Consider the following 22,665-nt stretch of genomic DNA (forward strand, 5'->3'; position numbering starts at 1 on the left):
TAGAAAACAGAGCAGCTAAAAGCTTCATGTTTGTATGTCAGCAAAAGATATGTATCCTCACCTGTCAAAGATCCTTTTAAGTAAAACTCATAGATAATCAGTATAAGAGATGATTTCCCAAGTCACATTTTTAAAAGGAGAAAACAAGAAAAATGTACAAAAAAAAGGTTTTACTTTCAAGAGACTATCTGCTTAATGTGTGTTATTTAACTATAGTGTCTATGATATAAAATCAAATAATACATGTGTTTTAATTTTATATGGAGAACTAACCTTTTTTTTTTTTAATAACAGTGGATCAAGAGCTTAAATATTTGGATTCCAAATCTAGCTCACATTCCGTTCTTGTTTCTCACTCAAGTTTTTAATCTGAGTGAACTGGCAAGGATTCGATTTGATTCCCTGCCCCCTGGTGGAAGTGCTAATGAATAGTGAAATGGCCAAAGGCTGTTAGCTGATGGGAAGATTTTTAAAAACCAACACAAACCAAACCGAACCAAACCTCTGCACCATCCAAAAATGAGAAGTCAACCTTTAAGAAACAAGACCAACATTCACAAAATCAAAATACCTCCAGAGAAATACTCCTTAACCAGCTTCGCCTGTTCCAAGCCTGTCCTTTGCATGATAAGATATTCCCAAATTAAAAGAAGGCTGTGCCTTGGCCAGATTCTCCATTTTTCCCTCCTCTGAGGCTTTCCATGTCTACAAATACCCAGCCCAAAAGTAAGAGAAGAGAAGTACTCTTTTCTGCTTATTTCGAGGCTGCTGACTGAAATGTCCATCTCTGGGCCTCATCTAATTTGTATAACGGCAGACAGTTTATCGTCTCAGGGTCTCAAGAGGCGCTGAGGCTTTAGCAGGGCCGAATTACTGCCCATCAGTGAGCAGCCAGGGGAGCTGAGGGCCTCCTGCCCCGGGGTCCCCAGGGATCTACATTTTAATAAGTTCCTCAAGGAGAGAAAAGACATCTATTTCCTACATGTATCTCTAATCTCCCCCAAATAGAGAACAGTCTATAAGGGCGGTGATCAGAAGCATGAGTCAAGACATTTAGGTTTTCTGAACACTATGTTGACCCTGCCAGTAAAGTTTTTTCTGCATCATTTCTCTACAAAATGGCCTTACCCGGGTAGAATGATTCCTTTAGGAGGGGGAAAAAATTGCACATCCCAAGGTAGGAGTTATTCCCATGGCTATCTAAAAGTTTCCTGAGAAGGAATTAAATGTCCTTTATCCTGAATCATTGTGTGTGAACACAGTCATTGTTCCCAAGACAAAAATCACAAAATCACAAAAATAACGTAAGCCTCCACACAGATGGGGCTCCCTTCCCAGACTGTCTAGGCTAAAAAGGTGGAAATTGCAAATCCTGTGGGTCATATTTGGCCCAGAGTCATATTTTGTTTGGCTGGAAGTGTTACATAATCATAAAAAGCTGAATTTAGTTGCAAACATTTTGAAATCCAGAGATTGATTATAAAAACCTGGCTTTCTAGCTTCTCTTGAAAATTTGGAATTTCTGGCTACATGGGTCTTGTAATTCTGTCCGACCCTTCTCCTCACTGACCGTCCCCCACCCACCCCTGTCCACCTGCTTCACTCATGCAAATTACTTGTTTGAGACCTGGGGGCATTCAAATTTGGAGCCTCTGATTTGGGGGCTTCGCAGCATCTGACCACCAGAGTGAGTTACAGCTTACCCCTGATTCACTCACTTCACAATCAGGGTGAATGCTCGAAAGACCGTAATGATAGAAGGTACTCATGGGAGCCCTGCAACTTGACACATCCTGAATCTTGCTGACATTCTCGTGAGGCCTGAAGTTTTGCAAACACCACCATTCACTCAGTAAATATTTATTAAGCAGCTACTATGTGCCAGAAACTGTTCTGAGCATTGAGGATACAGAGGTAAATAAAAGAGCTATGGGGGCAGCAGGGTACAGCTCAATGGTAGAGTGTGTCTTTAGCATGCACGAGGTCCTGGGTTTAATCCCTGGTACCTCCATTAAAAGAAAGAAATAAAAATAAACCTAATTACCTCCTCCTCCTATAAATACATACATACACACGTACTTATAGAGCTACAGCAAACGCCTTAAGAACACAGTTAAATACGACTTCTGAGGGCCTCCCTCACTAGCCAAGGGGCTTGCTCCCCTCCATTCCGACCTTATGGCCTTGTGGCAGGCCACACCCACTAAAACAAATTCGGGTTTCAGCAAAATCACAGATGACTGTTTGTCCTGGAATGTCAAGGCTGAAACCAAGAACGCTGCATCCTCAAATGTCAAGGATCTTTTGCATCTACTCTGTACCAGTGAAATCCAACCCATTTTGATCTTTAAGTGAAGGCGAGGCCGTGCTGCACACCTGGAAGGCTGCTTTAGCAGACGCTCGCCAGTACTGAGAAGGGGCGGGACTAGGCCACCCGAGTGGCTGTCTGCCCATCCCCACACAGAGCGTACTGGTTCTGATCCCTAAGGAGACAGCTCGTGAACGGCTGTGAACTCTGCCTGCCGGAGCAGGGCAGGTTTCCTCCAGGACGCTGGCCAGGGATTCAGAATGAGCTGGAAGCGGGGGTGTGTCTGTGCTAAGCCGGAGACCACATGGCCTGACCTGAGGGCGCAGCTGCTCCTCAGCCCTGGCCAAGCGCTTCCATATAGAGATGTGGGCCTGGTATTCTTGCCCAAGCTCATTTTTCAAGAGAAGCCAGAAATCAGGATTCTTTTAACGTTGGCAGCAGATTCAAAATTTAAAAAAAACACGGCATGGGCCAAATAAAATATGTTGGCAGGCTAAATCCGGCCAGTTTGCAGCCTCTGAACTGAAGGCAAGGCCCAGGCTTCACAAATGAAATTCTGCCAGGGCATGCAGGCCCCAGACATCTCGCATTTAGTAGGAAAAGGGGGCAGAGGAATGAGGCATTTCTTTTTGTGATTTTCTGTAACATTACCATAAAAAGATCAAATTCCTCCTCTCGTCGGGCAATCATTTGGTTCAGAGTCTCATCGTCTGGTACTTCATCTTCTTCCTGTGGTTAAGAAGAGAAGGATTTAACAGGCTTCCAGAGACGGGCTGGACAACTAGGGCGAGGTACAAATGAGTAAGTCAATCTGCCCTCCAGATCACAGGGATCCTATTTCTCAAGCCAGAAAGGAACAGAAGGTCACTGGGTATAGTACTTGACATTATTATTTTGCAAGCAATTCAGACCATCTTCCCAGAGCAAAATCTGTTTAGAGTAGAAATGTGATGCACTGTAAGAAATACTAGTTCTCTTTGGTGGTGTGTATCTTGATTCTCCTACTTTTAAAACAAGTTACTTGATGTCTCTGCACCTCAATGACCTCATCTGTAAAATGGGGGTGACATTTACTTCCCAGAAAAGACATAGGATTTAAATAAGGAATTCACCATGAGAAAGGCCTAACATTAATTCCTTTAATTCTATTAACCTTATGTCCAATATATTTATTTTTAAAGCCTTACGAAGAACATGAGAATGTGAAACTTGGTGACTGGGCACAGAGCAAGACCATAAAGATCATAAATATACGTGTCAAATATATAGTCTTTAAAATATGTTTAATTAGGGTATTTCATTGGTCACTATTAGGCTAACGTTAGAGCTGTGGATGTGACAACTCAAAAGGTATCAGTAACAAAACCTGACTTAATGAAAACAGTTTAGGTGAAGTACAGACAGCAACCACATAAGGCTTAATATTTTCATTTTTATTAGACCAAGGCACATCTCCGAATTCCTCAGAAACCAACAGTTCTCAAATTTGAAAGAAATGTTATGCTCTGATTTTCACACTTGAAAAAAATAATCTGAAAAGTTGGGCAGCTACTACAGAGCTTACCTTCCAAAACTATTTTTATCATACGTTGTGTGAGCTTGTTAAAAACCTAACGGGGAGTTTCAGTGTATCAGCAGAGGGAAGAAAGGAAAGCCTAGAATTTCCAACATCCAACTGCCCAAATCATACATTCAAAACAAGGCAACTTGTTCTAGAAAGAGTATGAGTGTGTGAGCAGCTTAAATGAGATGCCTCTGTCAGCTCCCAAGATAACGTCTTGCAAACGGTGTCAGAAATGAAGCATTTCATATGTATGTATACGTATGACTAAACTATTACGCTGTACACCAGAAATTGACACATTGTAAACTACTATATTTCAGTAAAATAAGAAAAAAAGAAATGAAGCAATTCAATAAAGTAAAAACTGATGACTCAAGATAATAATTACTTGTGAAAAACCTTCTATATGAGTTCATCTCCAGACTGAAGGCAATTTGTCTCAATATTATATTCCATCTAACAAAGACAGAGACTAGCTGGGACTGGGCTGAGACTTCAGGGTACAAGGAACCTGGTTAAGGTGTCCTCTGGTGAAAGGATGTCCTGCTTAGCCCACCTTATTGCTAGGACCACATGTTACCCCTTCATCGCCTATACGGTGGTGGGGTTGGACTTCCCCCAAGCCTAAGATGAAAAGATTCTCTTGTAAACTGGCAAGAAGCCTGCCCACAGTGGCCTGGCCTTCACAGAGAACAAACTGGCTGGGAAATGGGCAATAAGCCTTCCTGGCTTCTTTGTGCCCTCGTGTCCCACGGTCCATCAACCACGGTGATGGCTGCCTCAGATATTCAGGACCTGAGCCCTTGACTGCAGGCTACTGCCTCCCCAGACATCTTTACATCAGGACACAGGCCATCCAGAAAATGGTAACATCTGTCTGCTACTGATAGCCTGGAAGAGGTGTGGAGGCCAGCAAGGCTGCTCACGGCCAGAAGCAACTGGCATCAGATTCCACTGCAGGCCCCACCTGGTGGCCCTCGGGGTTAGCAGACACTTGTTCCTGTCCAAAATGTCCGTAAGACATTTGGTCCATGCCAAAAGATTCTTGAAATTTGGTCCTACCCAAAATGTCTGTGATCATATTTGGTCCATGCCAAGTGGTTTTGGAGAGGACTAAATGTCAAGGACATCTTGGTGTGGACCCAATGTCTTAGGGGTCAAATGTCTTACAGATGCTCTGGATAGGACCGAATGTCCTGCAAGGGCCTTCAGGACTCGGAGAGATCAATATCTCCCTGAGGCTTTGGAAGGCTGGAAAGCTCCAGGCAATCCTACATGCCATCCAAACCAGGTCAGGTACTGTTCTCACAGAGCCTACACAAAACAAAACAAGCAAAAATGTCATGGAGACGCCTGGCTGAGTACCAGTTCTGCCCACACCTGCTGTGTAACAGTATATATCACTCACCCTATTATTTTATTTTTAAAATTTCCATGTGTGGGAAACAACAACAATAAAAAAAAATCACCTGACAATCTGACTCTAAATCAGTATCAAATATTCAATTGCTAGAATCAGATATGGCCAAATATTTGAGATCGAAATTTTTAAAATATGTGTGAAGGTATGAATATATGCACATATGCATTTTTCATCATTTGAATGAAACCTAATAGATAACTAATCAAATATATAAGACCGACAAGTCAGGAGGCATAACAGAAAAGGGCTCTTCAATTGGCAAAAAGATTCATTTAAGGATTCCTTTAAATATCAAGATCTACTTCACATTTAGACTCATTTCAGAAAAAAAAAAGTACATGAGACTTTTTTTCAAAGAATTTGGTTTATAATTTACAGAAAATTTCAAAAACATCCTGCTTAAGGCAAAATCAAACTACGGCTGACCCTTGAACATCCAGGTATTAATCCTTGTATATCTCATAGTTGGACTCCCTTATCTGTAATTCCTCTACATCCGCAGATTCAACCAACCTTGGACGCTGCAGTACTGTAGTATTTACTACTGTGAATGTATGGACTCACACAGTTCAAACTGTGTTGTTTAGGGGTCAACTGTATATCTAATATATGCAATGAAAACAGTATTCCACATGAACATGTCAGACAAACCCACTGTTCCATTTACAAACATGGGCACACCAAACGAGGTCCGTCCACCCAGAGCCAATTTTTTGATAAGGACTGGCACTGGTATTTTGTACAGTTTTCTAGACTATGTTAAGAACCATGTCTTTTCATCTATTTCATATCTATTTGGGGATACAAATTTAGTATAGAGTTACTAAGATCAGCAATCTAAAAAAAAAAAAACAAAACTTCCCAAAGATCCCCTAAGAGAAATATAACCAATGCATTGTCTGAACAATGTTGGCAAGTAAGAAGAGATTTTTTTTTTAAGCTAGGGATTTTCTCAGCCTTTGGTCAGCTCTTACAGGAGAATTTGGAGTGGAGGTCAAGGTCACTCTTTTCCAGTAAAAGTATGACTCAAAGAGCTGAAGACCGCTGTGAGGGCTTGTCCTACAAACATCCTGAAGTACTGTGATCCCTGATCAAAAGGCAAGAGAGACAGAGGGCTCTGAAGGATGGAGAAAGAAAAGGCAAGGAGGGACCCCTTCCAGCTTTGTCTTGTCTCATCTAGCAATTTTGTCCCTGCAAGTGGCCTTCCTGCGGTTCTGCCGATGCCCTGCAGAGGGCAGCACTCACAGTACAATCAAGCATATGGGCTGCACCTCCTGGGGAAGCATCTGAGAGCCAACTCTTCAGGTCCCTCTCACAACTGGATTTTAAGACACTTGTTTGGGTAATTTTCACAGGCTTTCTGTGCTTGGAGTATAAGAGAGCAGCTAATTTATTCACTTTAATTCACACCAGCCCAGGAAATTCTTTAAAGAACAAAGATGTTCCTAATCCCTGCGACTCCAGCTCACTGTCGGGTCTCGCAGGCTGGGCTGTCTAGCATACCTCGTTTTCCTCCTCGTGCTCCAGGATGGCCTGCAGGAATGCCCTCCGCTCGTGGCTCGAAGACTTCTGATCAAACATGCCCGCCTGGATCACTTTCTGATCCACGTTCAGCTTGTACTTTGCGGCTGCGAGGATCTTCTCCTCCACACTGTTCACGGTGCAGAGTCTCAGCACTCGGACCTCGTTCTGCTGGCCGATGCGGTGAGCGCGGTCCTGGGCCTGCAGGTCCTGTGGGAGGGAACACATACGCTTGAAGGCGGTTGGGCCTGGGTTAGCCTAGCAGAGCCAAAGCCTACCTGAGGGGGGACCGAGGAAGCGTTATTCAACCCAACTTTACTAGTGTGAGACCCTGTCTACATTTGAAAAATATGCAAGCTACCTCCTTTGGAAAAATTCAAGGACATCCTAGTTGTAGGAACCTGGGTTCCAATTAGCCAAGCCAACTGAAATACATCTCAGGTTTTGAAATTCAGGTCTCAGGACTTTTTCTTTTTTTTTAAATCTGTCCCTAGGTTCACCATCAGAATTGCCCCTGACTGAAAATAAATAAATAAATAGAAATAAATCTGAGGTCAGAATTGTGACTTGGATATTAACTTATAGCTAACCTTAAGTTGTAAGGTTAAAGGAAGGTGTTGAAAGATGATTTTTCAGACACCGCTGATTTATACACACATAAATTATACACTGCTCATACAATGATTGTCCATGTAGCAAATTTCTTGGGATCTAATTCCATCAAAGACTCAATCTTTCGTTTAGAGAATGAAAAAGATTGCCAGTGTAGTAGTAAACTGGTCAACTTTTGGGGGACAGAAGTTTGGCAGTATGTATCAAAAGTGTTAAAATTGGGTATGGCCTCTGACTCAGAAATTTCACTTCTGGGTGTGTATCCTAAGGCAACACCATGGACGTGCACAAAGGTTTACAATAAGGCTGCACCTCTCAGCATTACATATCATTTACCATTGTTTTTTTAAAAGCAGAATTAAGTAAGCATTCAACCATAACAGCTTGGTTAAATAAATTACAGTCTTCTGCTCTATGCGTGTACCAACACAGTACATTTATGATACTGTGTAAGACTTAATGACACAAAGCTATAGAAAGTGAAAACTACAAGTTATATATGAGTACGTACATTATGATCTTGTATGTGTATATTTATCTACCCCAGAAAAAGGCAGGAAGGACAAATACCAAGAAGCCAATGTTTTTATCCCCAGGTAATAAGATTATGGGTGTTATTAAATTTTCTTCATTTAACTTTCATGTGGTTTGGTAACTTTTTTCTGCACTGAATATATATTACTCTTTAAATAAAAAAATCAGGTTTTAATGAAATCTTTCAATAAAAACCTCCGTAAGCTATGAAGCAGAATTAACTAGTTTTAAGGCTATGCAATAAAAACTTCTTGGTGTGTCACTTTGGTTCATTCTGGTCCAGGTGATGGTCTCTGGGCCAGTGCTAAGTAGGTGTTCCCATGCGTCCTCCATCAGACCCGTACACATTTGGAGAGCGAAGCTTTGCCCCTGCATCCGGCACCGCTGGCAGCCTACCCTGCACAGAGCTGGTGCTCCACAGCTGCAAGCCCGTGTCTTGACCAGCTGAGTTTCCCAGTCACCCAGGCTGCACAGGGACACAACAGGCCCAGTCTGCCCACGAGACCTGTCTCTGTGGCAGAGACCTCTACAATTAAATGACTAATTAGGCAAAAGTTTCTCCTCAGAAGATACTTGAATAAGTGAACATAAATATGGGAGAGCTGAACCGTGAACACAGCTGGGACTCATCCAAATTAGATTATTTTCCGAAGAGAAGAAAGTGAGCTGAATAATTAAAAATCCAAAGGAGTGGGCGTGGAGGGGAGGAACTTTAAATTTCATTGCCAAGGCCTGAGTTCAGTCGTCTCTCTCAGCACGTCTTCACCAGAGTGGCTAAGCAGCAGCCAGGCTGGCAAGGTCTGTGCCATCAACGTCTTGATCATTTCCTAGAACAGGGGTCACGCACCGTCTCCATGGTGGGCCTGTGGTGACGATTCTGGGCTGTCTGGGCCACTGCTCTCACCAAAAGGCTGGTACTCCCTTTTTCTTTTCTTATTCAATTTTACATTTTACACTTAAAGATAGGAGAACCGTTCTTGGCTTGCAAGCGGTATAAAGTCAGACGGCGGGCCAGACTCAGCTGTGGGTCGCAGTTGCTAGGACCCCTGTCCTTAGAAGATGCTGACAAACCACGCAACACTAGGCGCGGCAGCAGAATAAGGCACATGAGGAGGCACAGGGCGTGGACCAGCTACGGACAGGTGACAAGTGCTGGGGCTCCTGGGAACTTGCTGCAATCGGTTTTTGTGGTCTTTTTTTGGAGGTGATGGTGGTGGTGTTTCTTTTGGTGTGTTTATTAGGACGATCTATCTAATTGGAGAAGAGCAAAAATTACTGTTTCTAGGCTGAAGAAGTTTACACAAGGTAAGCCTGTGGGCCCCTAAGCCAGACATGGGGGAGAGGGAGGAATTATGACACGGAAATAAGTGTCATCATCAGTGAGTGGATTATTCGGCGTTTCTGAGGTCTGAAACCTCATCACACTGATTGGGGGTGGGGGGTGGTTAAATCTGAAGATAAGAGGGCAGCCTGAGAAAAGGGCCTCTGAGGGGTAACGGTGGCTGATCGTTCTGTAACAACAACACAGCTCCAGCTCCACGGGTTAAAATAACTAAAATAAATAAAAGTACCAATGTGTGTTTCTCGTAACAGTCTGGAAATCAGAGTCCTGGTAACACTGATGGGTTTTAGTGCTGATTCCACATTCATACGAGGTATCTTTGCCCTTAGCAATGGCCTCCAATTAGCAACTTTAAGCCCTTATCTACATCAAATAAAACCTATTATCAAATAAAACCCCATTTCATCAATACACCTTAATTTTGTTTCATTACGGAAAATTATAGAATCATAGAAAAAAATTTTTTTCAGTGCATGCTGAAACCAAAATATTTAAAAGAACTCTGTAACTCTCATTTTGGGGGCCAGGCTACATTTATGCAGGGGTACTAGGTACAAAGAGCCCAAAGTTAGGATTCAAATCCGAACTCAGACAGACATGGGTGTAACTCTTGGCTGTGCTTCTGGGTAAGTTAGTATCAACAAGTTTCCTTACATGTCAGACAGTTTGAGGAGGACCTGAAATGAAAAGTGTCTCATAATACCTATTACTTAATAAAAGTTAGTTCTCTTACCTTGTAAATGAGAAATCAGTACTCATCTGCATCACTCTAAGATCACTGAGTTCCAAAAATGAAAAAAAAGAAGTTTGCTCAAATTAATGGCCATGTCAAAGTGACAGACATGAAAAATTTGGCCAGTCTAGCTGACCAAATCAGGTGGAAGTAAATCCACCAATGGCAGATAGACAAGTACCTGCAGAAATATATGGCCCCACATGAGGAGCCTGCGGTAAATCAGACCAGAGGAAATGTGGGGTTCTGTTTTGCTGCCTAAGTTTTAGTTCACACGCAGTTAAAAATGAGCTGTTGGGTACACATGTAACTTACTTTGATTCTAGAGTTTCACTTTTAGCTCATCATAAAAGTGTGTGTGTGTGTGTGTGTGTGTGTGTGTAAGAGAGAGAGACAGAGACAGAAAGAGAGAGACAGAGAGATGCATGGATGTCTCGGCATCCTTTCTCATGATAAACTAGCATTTCCAGAAACAGTGATTTCCTTGGACTCTTAGCATGACCACCGTGCCAACAAAGGGGGGCAACTGAGCTGCCATAGAAATGTTTATCTTGGAAGATAAAATCTAGTGAACTCTCCCTTCATCTATACACAGGTTATTTTTTCTCAGTGAAGATTTAGGCAGTGGCAAGCAGGGTAATGTAAACATCCAAACACACTGAGTGTCCCAGGAGGGGAGGAATCCCATACGCCCTCCGCTAGACACGCAGCCTAGCTCAGGGCCTGAGGCAGCACAGCCCTCAGTACCTGCCTGCGAAACAGACACCGGACCACAGTGGGAAAAGGAAACCACAGGTCTCGCATGTGATCACGAATTCTAGCTGTGCTGTGGAGTGCAGCGTGGGCTATAAAAATATATAAGATATATGTATAAATATTTCCTGAAGGCTTGGCACTAATATGCTTTATGCTGGTTGCCTGCAACCCTTTCCAAGGTCAGAAAATTTCAACAGTAACTCTAATGTCTTCGCCGAGAGAGGACTGGGGGGCGCGTGCAGTGATCTAACGCTGGTGGCCGGCCAAAGGTTTGGAACCACCGGGTTATTCTTTAAATCAGTGCTCCCCAGCTGTGCGAGAACGCCTGTGCCTGGATCCCGTGGGAGCGTGTACACAGAGACGTGTACGGAGTCTACACAGCTGGGCAGACTCAAAGAAATTAAGGGCGGGATGGCAGGGAATGAGAAATGGGCAGGGATTTTTCTTTTTGAAAAGTCTCCTCATAATTCAATTGTACCCCTGAACCCCTCTCCAGTTAAAAACAACTTCGGGAAGCCTCCTCCACCCCATCTACACGGCACCCTAGTGAGACAGTACCATTCTGCGTAGTTATCATCCAGGAGACTGAGGCACAGCGAGGAGCCCAGGTTCAGCCAACGCAGAATTTACATTCCCACGCGAGCGCTGTGACCTTCCCTTTCACTATATTGAATCTACATTTGTCCCAAGATGAATCATATCCTCACGAATATCATTCCGCCAGTATCTTACAGGCAGGTGCCCCCACTTCCCACAGTAATTTAAGGACACCTGCACCACAAAGGACCTATATTATTTGTTTTGTTTTGTTTTTAAATCATCGAAGTACTCCTTTAAAAGGATAAAGTCTACAACTTACCTGCCTAAGAGAACTTAGTAGTAGATACTCCATAGAATATTTTTATGATAATTTTAAACAAAATGCACAGAATAAAAGACTAACGTGTATGAACGGTTTGACCTCGGGGAAGTTACTTAAAGCTTCCTGGGACTCACTTTCCCTGACTGTAAAGAGACAAACAGTAACACGAACAACCTCACGGGGCTGCTGTGAAACCTGAATGAGGCACTGCCCATAAAGCGGCTGGCACTGAGGGAGAGTCCAACAGATGTTGGTTGTTGTTTTTATCTTGGAACATTTTTGATTTATCCTTACTTTACCAAACAGACACTGCTCAGCGGCAATCCCAGGAGCTAGGGGAGGGGGTTGGTTTAGAATGAGGCAGAAACTGAGTTTTTGGCCCTGAAATTTGAGCTCTTCAAAGGTACTTCAAAAGCATGTGTAAGACATCTCAATATCTATGCCCCGAGGGAGAGAAGAGCCGTAAGAATGTGCTAGGCTATCTCCCTTTGGAGGAACGGTCCGCTCGTGTAGAAATCCGCTCTGCCCCATAAACGTGCACTACAGGACCGCGAGCCCCCCAGTCCCTCCCCAGCAGGGAGGCCGGGGCGCCGAAGGCAGAGACATGCAGACCTGATGAGGATTCCAGTCGCTGTCAAAGATGACCACGGTATCAGCGGCCTGCAGGTTTAAGCCCAGGCCGCCGGCTCTGGTGCTCAGCAAGAAAATGAAGTACTGGGACCCAGGTTCGTTGAATTTCTTCAGCAAAGCAGCCCGATCTTCAGACTTGGTGGTGCCTGGGGGGATAAGAAAAATAAATTTGCCAATTAACTCCTGTCTAAAAATGGCACAGGGCTAGACAAAAAGGCCTGCTTCCTTGAGAAATACACTCAGACTCCTCTTAGTATTGGTAAGGAAATCCCCCAAGGTTTCTGCACTTTGGAAAGGAACTCTGAACATTTTGCAATTAAAAAAAAAAAGATAGTAAGAGACTTTTCTCAAATCAAGAAGGAATACTTTGTCTACCGCCCATTGTTCTAAAATGTTGAAAACATTCTGACTGGGCACCTGTGAAACTTCACAAATCCTACAACATTCTTACGCTAACCTAAACTGTGGTGAAAACATTTTGTGGGTTTATTTTTATGCTTTAAAACACCAAATAATTAACACACACACAACATACATGCCTAAAAGGATTATTATAATGGCTCAAAGCTACTTTGCTGATAGGCATTGGAGTGGGGACTTCTTTATGCCAAGACAATGGAAACAGAAGGAAACAGATTTCAACTATATTTTACCATTCAGATGGCTACTGAGCATGATCTGGGTGGTAGAGACATAAAACGTGTGTGGAATATTTTTATCCTTGTTAACAAGACTTGAAGCCAAAATAATTCAAAAAAAAAATCTCTCAGTTGGTTTTTCATCCTGACATTCTGCTCTGTTGGGTTCAAAGGACATAAACTAAAACCAAACACAGCACACGTAACACACCTGGCGATGGCTTATTCCCTGGTGTCTGATGAGACTCCAAAACAGCAAACAAGCAGAGTCCCAGACCCCAGACGATGGCACTCACTTTTAGGGCACAAAGAGTCCCATAATGGCATCAAAAACCAGCCCCTCAATCACACAGCACATATTTGTAATGTATCTACCTGGCCATCTCACGAACTGCATCGTGGAAAGAGGGGGGAAAAACTACCAAATTCTGTTTGAACATATTTCACCAGAAAAGTATAGCTACAGAGTTTTGAAAAAGGCCACAGGCTGTTGGGAAATATGTATGCATGTTACATGATAGTCCCTAACTGCCTGCTATACAAATATTATTTCTACATGGTATTCTTTTTTTAAGGATGAAAATATACTAGCAATTTATTTCAGAGGATTAAAACATTTAAGTGACTACAGCTAATGGAATCAAGTTACTGTCAGGGTTCAGGTTCCCAAACACTTGGGGGATCTGTCTTTCATATTAATAAAAATAATAAGTTCCCTCTTGAGGAGGGAAAAAGAAAACTTCAGGAAACAGCAAATGGGAATCAGAAACAAGAGGATTTGGGATTTCTCCTTGTCCGTGTTCTTTAGAGCTCGTTCTACTTTCCAAATCAGATTTCAGGGTTAGCAAAACCTGGTCAAATCCCACAATGATGAGTTTTAAGAATTTAGCTTTTGGGGGAGGGACACAAAATGTGTTTTGTTAAATGAGGTTTCAAACATGTGGTACCCTTTTTTCTGGGATTTGCAGAATTGGCTTTCTGAGATCATGGTGCACTATCTGTTCACAATGCTTGTGGAAGACCTGTTCCGTCCTATTGTGAGCCCTTTTTGCTACACCATCTGTCCAGGTGCAGTGATTTTGTGATTACTGGTTCACATTTTATCCTCCACCTTAAACTAACGGACAAGCCACAGAAACCTCAAAAAAAAAAAAAAAAAAAAAAAAGAAGAAGAAGAAGAAAAGAAAAAGACTTCTAAAATGGGGAAAGAAGTTCCCAGAGAAAATGGTAGTCAGCCCTTTGTATCTACGGGTTGTACATCTAGGGATTCAATCAACAGTGGATCAAAAGTATTTGGAAAAAAAAATTCCGAAAAGCATTATTGGACTTGGCTGAGCACAGGCAACTATTCACAGAGCACTTGCATTGTATTAAGTACCATAAGTGATCTAGAGATGACGGAAAGTGTATGGGAGGATGTGCACAGGTTACGTGCAAATACAATGCTGCTTTACATCAGGGACTCGAGCATCTGTGGATTCTGTCTGGTATTTGTGGGGGTCTTGGAATCAATCCCCCTCTTGGATACCAACTGACAAGGGGCCTACTATATCTGTTTTCTGGCATCAGGGTACAAAAGCTATGCATCTATATACTATGAGGATAGAAGTTCACTTTTAATCCACTGAATGGAAAAATAATCACTTAACAATCACATGCATTAAGATACAAATAAAACTAATTAGTGGATATGCCTACTTGGGGTGAAATAACCCTAAATGTGAAATAAAGCACTGGAGGAAAAAAAAAAAAACAAAGAAACAAACGGAAACAAAATTATCCGGTCAAAGGCGTTTTCAGGCCTTATGCTAGATACGGCAAGCAGACAGACTGACCACGTATCTGGTGTGTATTTAAACTGTATACATAGCTTGCAACTTGACAAATTATAAAGCTAGAGGGGAAAAATATGATGAAATCACTTTCCACACAAAGCTATGGTCTTTCTTATTACAAGGTTCAGAATTTGCTGGATTAACTATTTCCATTAGTCAAAGGTCCCCCTAGCCAAGATCTTTGCTGATCACCAGCAATCTTTGGAATACTGCTTAGGGAGGTTCAAACTACCGTGTCAGGCTTTACCAGGCAAATAAACGCTATCCGTAGGTGGCACAGGATTTAAAGTGTATGGAGTCCATGTTCTTTTCGACTTTGATTGAGAACATAACCCAGAGTACAATTAATAATAAGGGCAATTGTGTTGAAAATTGCAGAATTTGCCGGAAGGAACACACGGCCAGGCTTTCATGATTACTCATTTTAACTTTGTTTCAGCTGCTTTTGGAAAATGTTGTCTACTGGGATGTAACTTCACCACTTGCTCTCACTCAAAAGTCATTTCCAGTGAAAACAAAGACTATAATGGAATAGTAGTTAAATCTATTCATGCAACCATAATCTTTGCAGAAAAAAATCTACTTAGCTGTCATCAAATTTTTTCCCCCTAGGTCGAAAATCTGGGACATCAAATTCAGCAGTGAAAAATCTGAAGTCTTTGGAACAGCTGGGTTAAGGGGGGTGTGTCCGGGGGGCAGTACAGTTGGAAGTGCGTGTGCTGATTTATCCACTGGTATTTGCCCATCACTTCTTCCTAGCTCCAGGATAAATGGCTGCTGCTTCCTTCAGGTGGAGGACCCTGCAACCTTCTCAGTGCCGTCGGTGTCACCTAATGGAACTTGCTTTCTTGCCTCCTCCAATCTAACAGGATGGCCGTGGATGTTCTGGGAAGGGCTCATTCTCTTGAAATGGTCATTTTCAATTAATCAATTTTAAAAATGTTGAAATAAGTTCAAAGTTATTCTTAAAATGCTGCCCCTAGGGAAGCAGCTTGGGTTTTCAGAGATGGGATATACCTGGCTGGATCTGCTAAAACTGATCTAACCTGATCTGGAGTCAGATCTAAGGTAGAACCTGGTTTCACCATTTGCTTCATATGTAACCTCTGGCACATGAACTCATCTCTCTAAACCTTTGTTTTCTCACCTGTTAAGTGGGGATCGTGTTCCTACCTTGGTAAAAGGGGACAAGAGGAGCTTGTGTGTTGAGAAAATTAAATTAATAACGTACGTGCAGTGCTTTGCCTGGAATCTGGCACGTAGCAGGCATTCCACAAACGCTAGCTTTTATGACTATGGTGATTAAGAACAGTAAGGACTGCAACCAACAGGCTACTAAAGGTACTCACTCTCTCAAGCTGGCGAGAAAACATCAGAGAGTTTTGTTTCAAGGAAATCACTTCTTGCCAGTTTCAAAGACTCAAAACAGTCCAAGGCTGCAGTCCCCAGAGAGCTGAGATTCCCACAAGAAATGCCACAAAGCAGTGAACAGCAGTTCAGCAGGACACCTGTGGGGGCCGGTACGTGCAGGGGAAAACAGAGCCCTCACCCGAGTGGCAGTGAAGGCGGCCTTGCCTTTCAAAGGAAGGATGCTGAAGGAGGACTGACCTCTCCCCTCACAGACAAGGTGGGACCAATGGATCAGGTCAAAGGACAAGACATGGCAGATTTGCCAGAAACACACTGTGGATGGTAATAACGGCCATGAATTCAGAATTAACGTTTTCTTAACCATTCATCTGTTTTAAGTGACTTTACGGGGGAGAGGTTAAAAGATTTTTTAAAAAATCAAGTCTGTCAGCAGCTATAATTCATTTAAAAGTTAATAATGCCCTTAAGAGGTAGACCCTCTGGAGAATTCACTTATAAACTCAAGTAAGACAGCATACGGCAGGTCTGAGATTGATGTGCACACAGTTACATCCAATTCATGACAAAAGGGGGACAAAATGTTGGACTGAAAATAAAACAAAATCTTTTAATGGAACATAAACTTTAAATGTCTGATTTAACAATGACTTGAATATTGCATTGGATGAAAACTGCTATTTATAACACTGCAGCATTCAATACCATCCTGTCTGTACATCAGCTCCACTCCTACTTACCACTCTTTGAAAATGTTATCCCTTGCCACAGTGTGAAAATTTTGATATCTTTAATCTCTAAAATATTAGGGCCACCATCCAAAAACAAACAGCAACTTAGGAAGTATCGCTACGTTCATTTTTTCCTTCCTTTTACATTTTCTTACTTTTTTTAGGACATGGTATTTAAATTTGCCTATGTTTATGGCAAATATATTCCATAGTTTGCAAAATCCAGGAAACCATCAAGTCCTTTCTGTTAAGGTAGAATGTAGATGTGTTTTACTTAGACAAAGAGAGAAGCTTTAATGATAGAATCTTAAGTGAACCACTACAGTGTTACCAAAGAGAGGAGGCATAGCCTTTACCCCCTTAAAATATGCCTTCGCGGGAAAAGCTGAAGACTTACCGAAATATTCTGTATGGTACACAGGTAAGACAAGCCTATGGGCAAGATGGGCTTTTTAAATTTTAGTTTAGTTCAGTTTAATTGTGGTTCTTATAAATGATTCTAAGTCTATTGGTTTTGGCTTGCATGTGGGATAAAAAGCTGTGCAAATGATCTCAGCTTATTTTAAACTGGAAGATACAGAAACCGCTATTGAGAGAAGCTGCATCCACCCTGCCAGTTAATTCTTCAACGCTCTGACCCCCTCTCTGGGCTGACATGGGAGCCGAGTGCCCGTGATCCCTGCGCCCTGAGCGTGTGGCTCCCGAGCCTAACTCCTTACACACTCACCATCAAGGCGCAGGTAAAGGAAGTTTCGAAAAGCAAAGTAATCCTCCATGATGGTCATGAGAGACGTCATCTGGCAGAAAAGCAGCACGCGGTGATTAGTCGCTCTCAGTTTTGGCAGAATACGATCAAGTAGCTCAAACTTTCCTGAGGCCCGATACAGCTCGGCCCTGAACCCAGAAATGCAAAACAAGAAGACAGTATTACTGCTGTCTTCTTGAAGGATCCAGAACACCTCTGCTCTTCATATAGGCCTTGTACATCGTAAACATTCAATGAATAACTGTGGAATGAATGAACAAATGGATAGCCACTCCAGAACAACTCAGGGTATTTCACGGAAAAAGAAAATGTATTTCTACCAAACCCATCATATATGCTAGATATGACAGCAGACTCCAGAGAGGAAAAGAAACCTTTTCATGTTCCTAATACCTTCACTGTTTCTTTCCACTCTCTCTCCCTGTTTCTCTCCCTCTCAAACACATGCATACATGTATGTGTTGTTATTTCCTTATATCCCCACTTACTCAGTGTATAAAACGATTAATTTAGGGCACATAAGACTCATTCAAATACCCTCGGAGCACCTACTGTGCACTGAGCACATGCTGGGCATGTATATAAGCAGAATAGAACCCCTGCCTCCAAAGGGGTAATTAACAACTTGTGATAAGTATGACAAAGAAAAATAGCAGGTTGTTCTGAGAACTCAGAGCAACACGTGGTATCTTCTTTAGCCGAGAACTGAGTTTGGCAAATGTCGGCCCTGGACTGCTGCCTGTTTTGTAAATAAAGTTTTATTGGAACACAGCCACGCTCCCTCGTCTCTGCCTAGGCTGCTTTCACGCTACCATGGCCAAGTTGAGCAGGTGCAGAGACTTTTTGGCCAGCCAAGGCGAAAATATTTGAGATCTGGCCCTTTGCACACAAAAAAATTTGCCAGCTACTGGTTTAGAGTGTCAAGGGGCGACCCTGCTGCAGAGAGCACAGTTTAGCTAAAACCTGAAATAAAGGGCAAAAGGCAGCCAGGTGGACAGGAGGGGCTTGAGAGTGGATAGGAGGAGATGCCAGGAAGTGGGAAAAGTATGTGCAAAGGCCCTGAGGAGTAAAAGAGGCTGGTGAGTCTGAGGAATTGAAAAAATGGTGTGTGTGGCTTAAGCACAAGTGACAGGGTGGAAGACACTGGGAGATGCCAGCAGAGACGAAGAGGGTGGAAGTGAGGACAGATCCTGGAGGACTCTGAGCTTTAGTTCTAAACACAATGGAAAGCCACTGATGGGTTCTAAACAGGGAGCTAATGAGAGCTGACATTTTTAAAAAAGATTACCATGTTCACTGTAAAGAATGGATTAGCGAGGGGACAGAGTCCTGGGTTACATAGAATTTCAAGTAAAAAATATGATGGTAGAGTGTTGTTGGATGGAGAAGAATGTCAGTGAGCTAAAGTAGGATTTTTTTTTCCTCCACGAGAAACCACTTTTCTCTTTTATCAACAGAGATGTGTTACATTATTTAAGCTTGGTTGTAGGGCTGGGGAAACTCACCAGTGCACGTGCAGTCCAGTCTGTAAAACTGAAATGTATCACTGGTGGCAGATTTTATGACACATTTAACAGACACATTTTCAAGTGCATGTCTTCCCAACGTCCATCCCCTGCTCTGAGAACTGTCCTCCAAACACCCCGAGGCCATGTTTTCAATATGCAACCCTAGCCAACCTGACGTGAACATAGGACCCAGGGAAAAGGGAGAAAAGGAGAGACAGGAGAGCCTGATGCCATTGGCTCTGGATGGCTTCCAGTTCCCGGTTCTTAGTCCAGTGACAGTCTGCCCTTGGGACCCAAGAATGACCCCTTTATCCTAATAATAAATTCTCTCTGGTGCCAAACAAGCAAAAGAGAGACTTGCTGTTAATGCAGGGTTCTTTTCTGTTGGTGTTGCAGACATGATGCTCTTCGACGTCCAGTGCTAATGGAAAACATGTCTTACATGGACCATACTCTAACAAGTCACGACAACAAATTCCTGTACGTGTGTAACAGATGAGACCTTTCCTCTCATGCACGTTAATGTTAAATATCAACTTGAAATTTAATATGATAAATTCTCTTTGCACCCAAGCTACACTATTGGTTATAAGTAACAACCATTTGAAGCTCTGACAACGTTTTTAGAACACTAGGACACTATTAAGTCTATTAAAGGAGATCTATGTCCTTTGAACAGCCACTTGCTCAAGGCATGTAGTAATTTATGCCAGTCAAATAAAAAAGAATGCTGATAACAACTTCTGTATCCCCCACTGAGGAGAGAGGAGGGCTGAGGAGGCTGGCAGTATGTACATGTGCGATAAGAAGCACTAGAGAGAAAAGTTTAGGTAGGACCAGTAAACTATTTTTTGGAAGAAAAAAAATATAAGATTTACCCATTGATGACCCCATTTGAATAGCCCAGGTGTTCAGCAAAGGATTCCTTTAAAGAAAAAAAAAAAGGAGAAAAGTATTTTAAAAAATAGATATGTAATTATTCACTTAATGATTATTTTATAGTGGAGTCATCCTATCTATTTCTAGAGCACAGTTAAACAAAATAATGAATAAGCAAGAAAATACTTGTTACAGGATGAACCAGAAACTCTGTCTTTGAATTCAGACTATAGTCCTGCCAGAAATGTATCCTATAAGTTTCTGCGTCTCTAGACTCTCATACTGAGATGATCAGGTTAGTTCACTCATCAGACAGCGGTTAAGTGTTCCCTGGCCCAGAGCTGAGCGAGGTAGGTACTGGGGATCCAGAGATAAATGAAGCAGCCAGGAGCTTAGAGTCTAGACTAGAGGAAGAGCTGCACAGAAGCAAACCAAGATTAATGTGACACAGAAATCTGCTGCTGAAATACTTAACAGTAAAAGTAACAATGATTACACATGTACTACGTATTACACACCTCAGTTTAGTGAAATCCTAACGTCCCGTCCACACTGTGTTTTTCTGTATTGTCAGTAAGGCCCTAAATGCACACCACCTCTCAGGCGACCGGCTTTCGCTTTTAAAATACAGAACTTAATCACATCCTTCCCTCCTCACTGATCCTGTGGAAGAGATAGATGCCTGCTCTCCATGTGATTTTCACATTCCTACTTTATGGAAAGGGAGACCATCTGCCAAAAGAAGGGCATGTCACACCTTCACATTAGCCACCAGCTGGCTCCCTGTTCTGCTCCCCTTCCTTCCCTGAGCACCGAAGCTTTCCTCCAAGGGGACCAGATCTCTCCCTCTGGGCTCGGCTCCCAAACATGCTCGTCATTTATGGTAAGGCCCAGCCCCTCCAGATGTGGCCCTGCAGCAAAATTAACACCGATGGACCAGGGCCAAAGCCCCGACCCTGACTCCAAGAACCGTGCCTGCCCTCTCTGAAGGTGGCCATTCCTTCCTTTTCTTTAGGTTCCACTCCCGTCTCTAAGATGGTTTGTGTCACTGGACAGAAACAAGGTCAGGTATCAGCAGCATTTTAAAAAAATCTGGTTTGAAGATCCCTAGGGAGGCAGCGAGCCCATCTGAGCCGACTGGGTTCCCGACATGATGTGGTAAGAACAAAGGACGTGCAAACAAACAAAGCGAAGACAAAAGCAAAACGCACACACCATCTCTGGTTCACCACTGTGATACCTTTGCCAATGACTGTGGGTCTCATTTCCAGGAATATGCTCCTGAAAGTTTTGCACGTTAAAAAAAAAAGTGCAAATCAAACCCCGTCTTTCTACTGAATGCTACTTCAAATGTAAATATGCAGGCACTGGAGGACACGTTATGTTGCTTAAACTTAGCTTCTTTGATGCCCACCCCCCTAGCCCCAACTCTTCCCAGGTGCTCCTGATGGAAGCTTGAGGATGGGAGGTGTCCTCCCCTTTCCCGACATGGCCCAGCGTGTTTCAAAGGATCCTCTTTGTCCGATAACCAAAATGAGGTACGAATGACATAATTTTCATAATTTCTAAGTCCTAAAACCCCTCTATACCATAAGTATCTTTAAACTCTTTTTAGGAACAGTAAGATGGTGGGTGACAGGTTAACCTGACATGACCCCAATCATTTTCATCATTAGACCTTTTTGTTTGGCTCCCCCAACCCAACAGCACTCCCCACAAATTGATCCCTTCCATCCCGTTTATTACATTACTGGTTTATCTGACGCTTCAAAACTTTTTCCTTCTGCCAGTCCTAAAATCTATTACCACCTGATGACAGGTCAAGTCGGCTATAGCTTGGAGACGCTGAGTGACTTACACCAGGTGACAGGTAAAAAGGGACCTGGGGTGTGGACGCACCACTATACACTGGATTCTCCTTCTCCTACGTGTCGAAATAGGTTTGTTGGTGGGACTTTCTTTCCTTCCTTCCTTGCTTCCTTCCTCCCCTCTTTCCCTCCTTCCTTCCTTGCTTCCTTCCTTCTTTCACCCTTCCCTCCCTTTTACCGTGTTGGTATAGCCAATTTTACTTAGATCGAGGACTTTCTACTCTATAAAAGGTGCTGCCCTCGAGGGCTTAAAGGCAACAGCAGTGTCAGGAGTCTTTCTAATTTCCCGCCACAGCTGGGACAGGATTCTAGGACAGGGAGAGGGTGTGCAATGAATACTCTTACCTAACAAGCACGGTTACCAAAGACAAGGGAGAAAAAAAAAAAGAATCTTTAAAGTCAAGAATATTTCAAAGTCCCAGTTCCAAGAATATGCTCCTGAAAGATGAATTCCTAGAACCTTCTGCTTATTTGTTTTAACAAACCAGTGCAGACAGGGAGCCTGCAGTGCCCGGCCCCAAGCCTCCCGCTCACCTGCAGTGGAAACGAGAAGGCGCTGCCAAGTACCTGCCCCGGACGCCACCCGCACCCGAAGTGACACTGAAAAGCGGAGACTACAATTGTCGCTCCTTTTCCTTCCCGCTCAAGTCAATTATTCCTACTGGGGTAAAACTCTGTCCACTTAGGAAACCCATTTCCATGTAGTGAACAGGGCAGGAAATGTCCTGCCCCTAAACACCGCTTCCTAGAGACCAGAGGCATCAGGATAAAAGCCTGGATTTACATC

The 22,665-nt window shown here is 42.9% G+C and overlaps 1 protein-coding gene across 8 annotated transcripts in view; it reads right to left on the minus strand.

Annotated features, from left to right (window-relative positions):
• Positions 1–22,665, minus strand: part of SMARCA2 (SWI/SNF related BAF chromatin remodeling complex subunit ATPase 2) — a 160,286-nt gene that overhangs the window by 66,624 nt on the left and 70,997 nt on the right. For all 8 annotated transcript variants that reach the window (XM_072959542.1, XM_072959544.1, XM_072959546.1 and 5 more), the window contains 5 exons: positions 20,010–20,056; positions 17,585–17,751; positions 12,268–12,431; positions 6,799–7,026; positions 2,960–3,037 (listed from right to left, as the gene is read on the minus strand). In XM_072959542.1, coding sequence (XP_072815643.1) covers positions 2,960–3,037; positions 6,799–7,026; positions 12,268–12,431; positions 17,585–17,751; positions 20,010–20,056 — 684 coding nt within the window. The remainder of the gene's footprint in view (positions 1–2,959; positions 3,038–6,798; positions 7,027–12,267; positions 12,432–17,584; positions 17,752–20,009; positions 20,057–22,665) is intronic.

The sequence above is a fragment of the Vicugna pacos genome, chromosome 4 (genome assembly GCF_048564905.1).
Source record: "Vicugna pacos chromosome 4, VicPac4, whole genome shotgun sequence".
Taxonomy (NCBI): Eukaryota; Metazoa; Chordata; class Mammalia; order Artiodactyla; family Camelidae; genus Vicugna; species Vicugna pacos.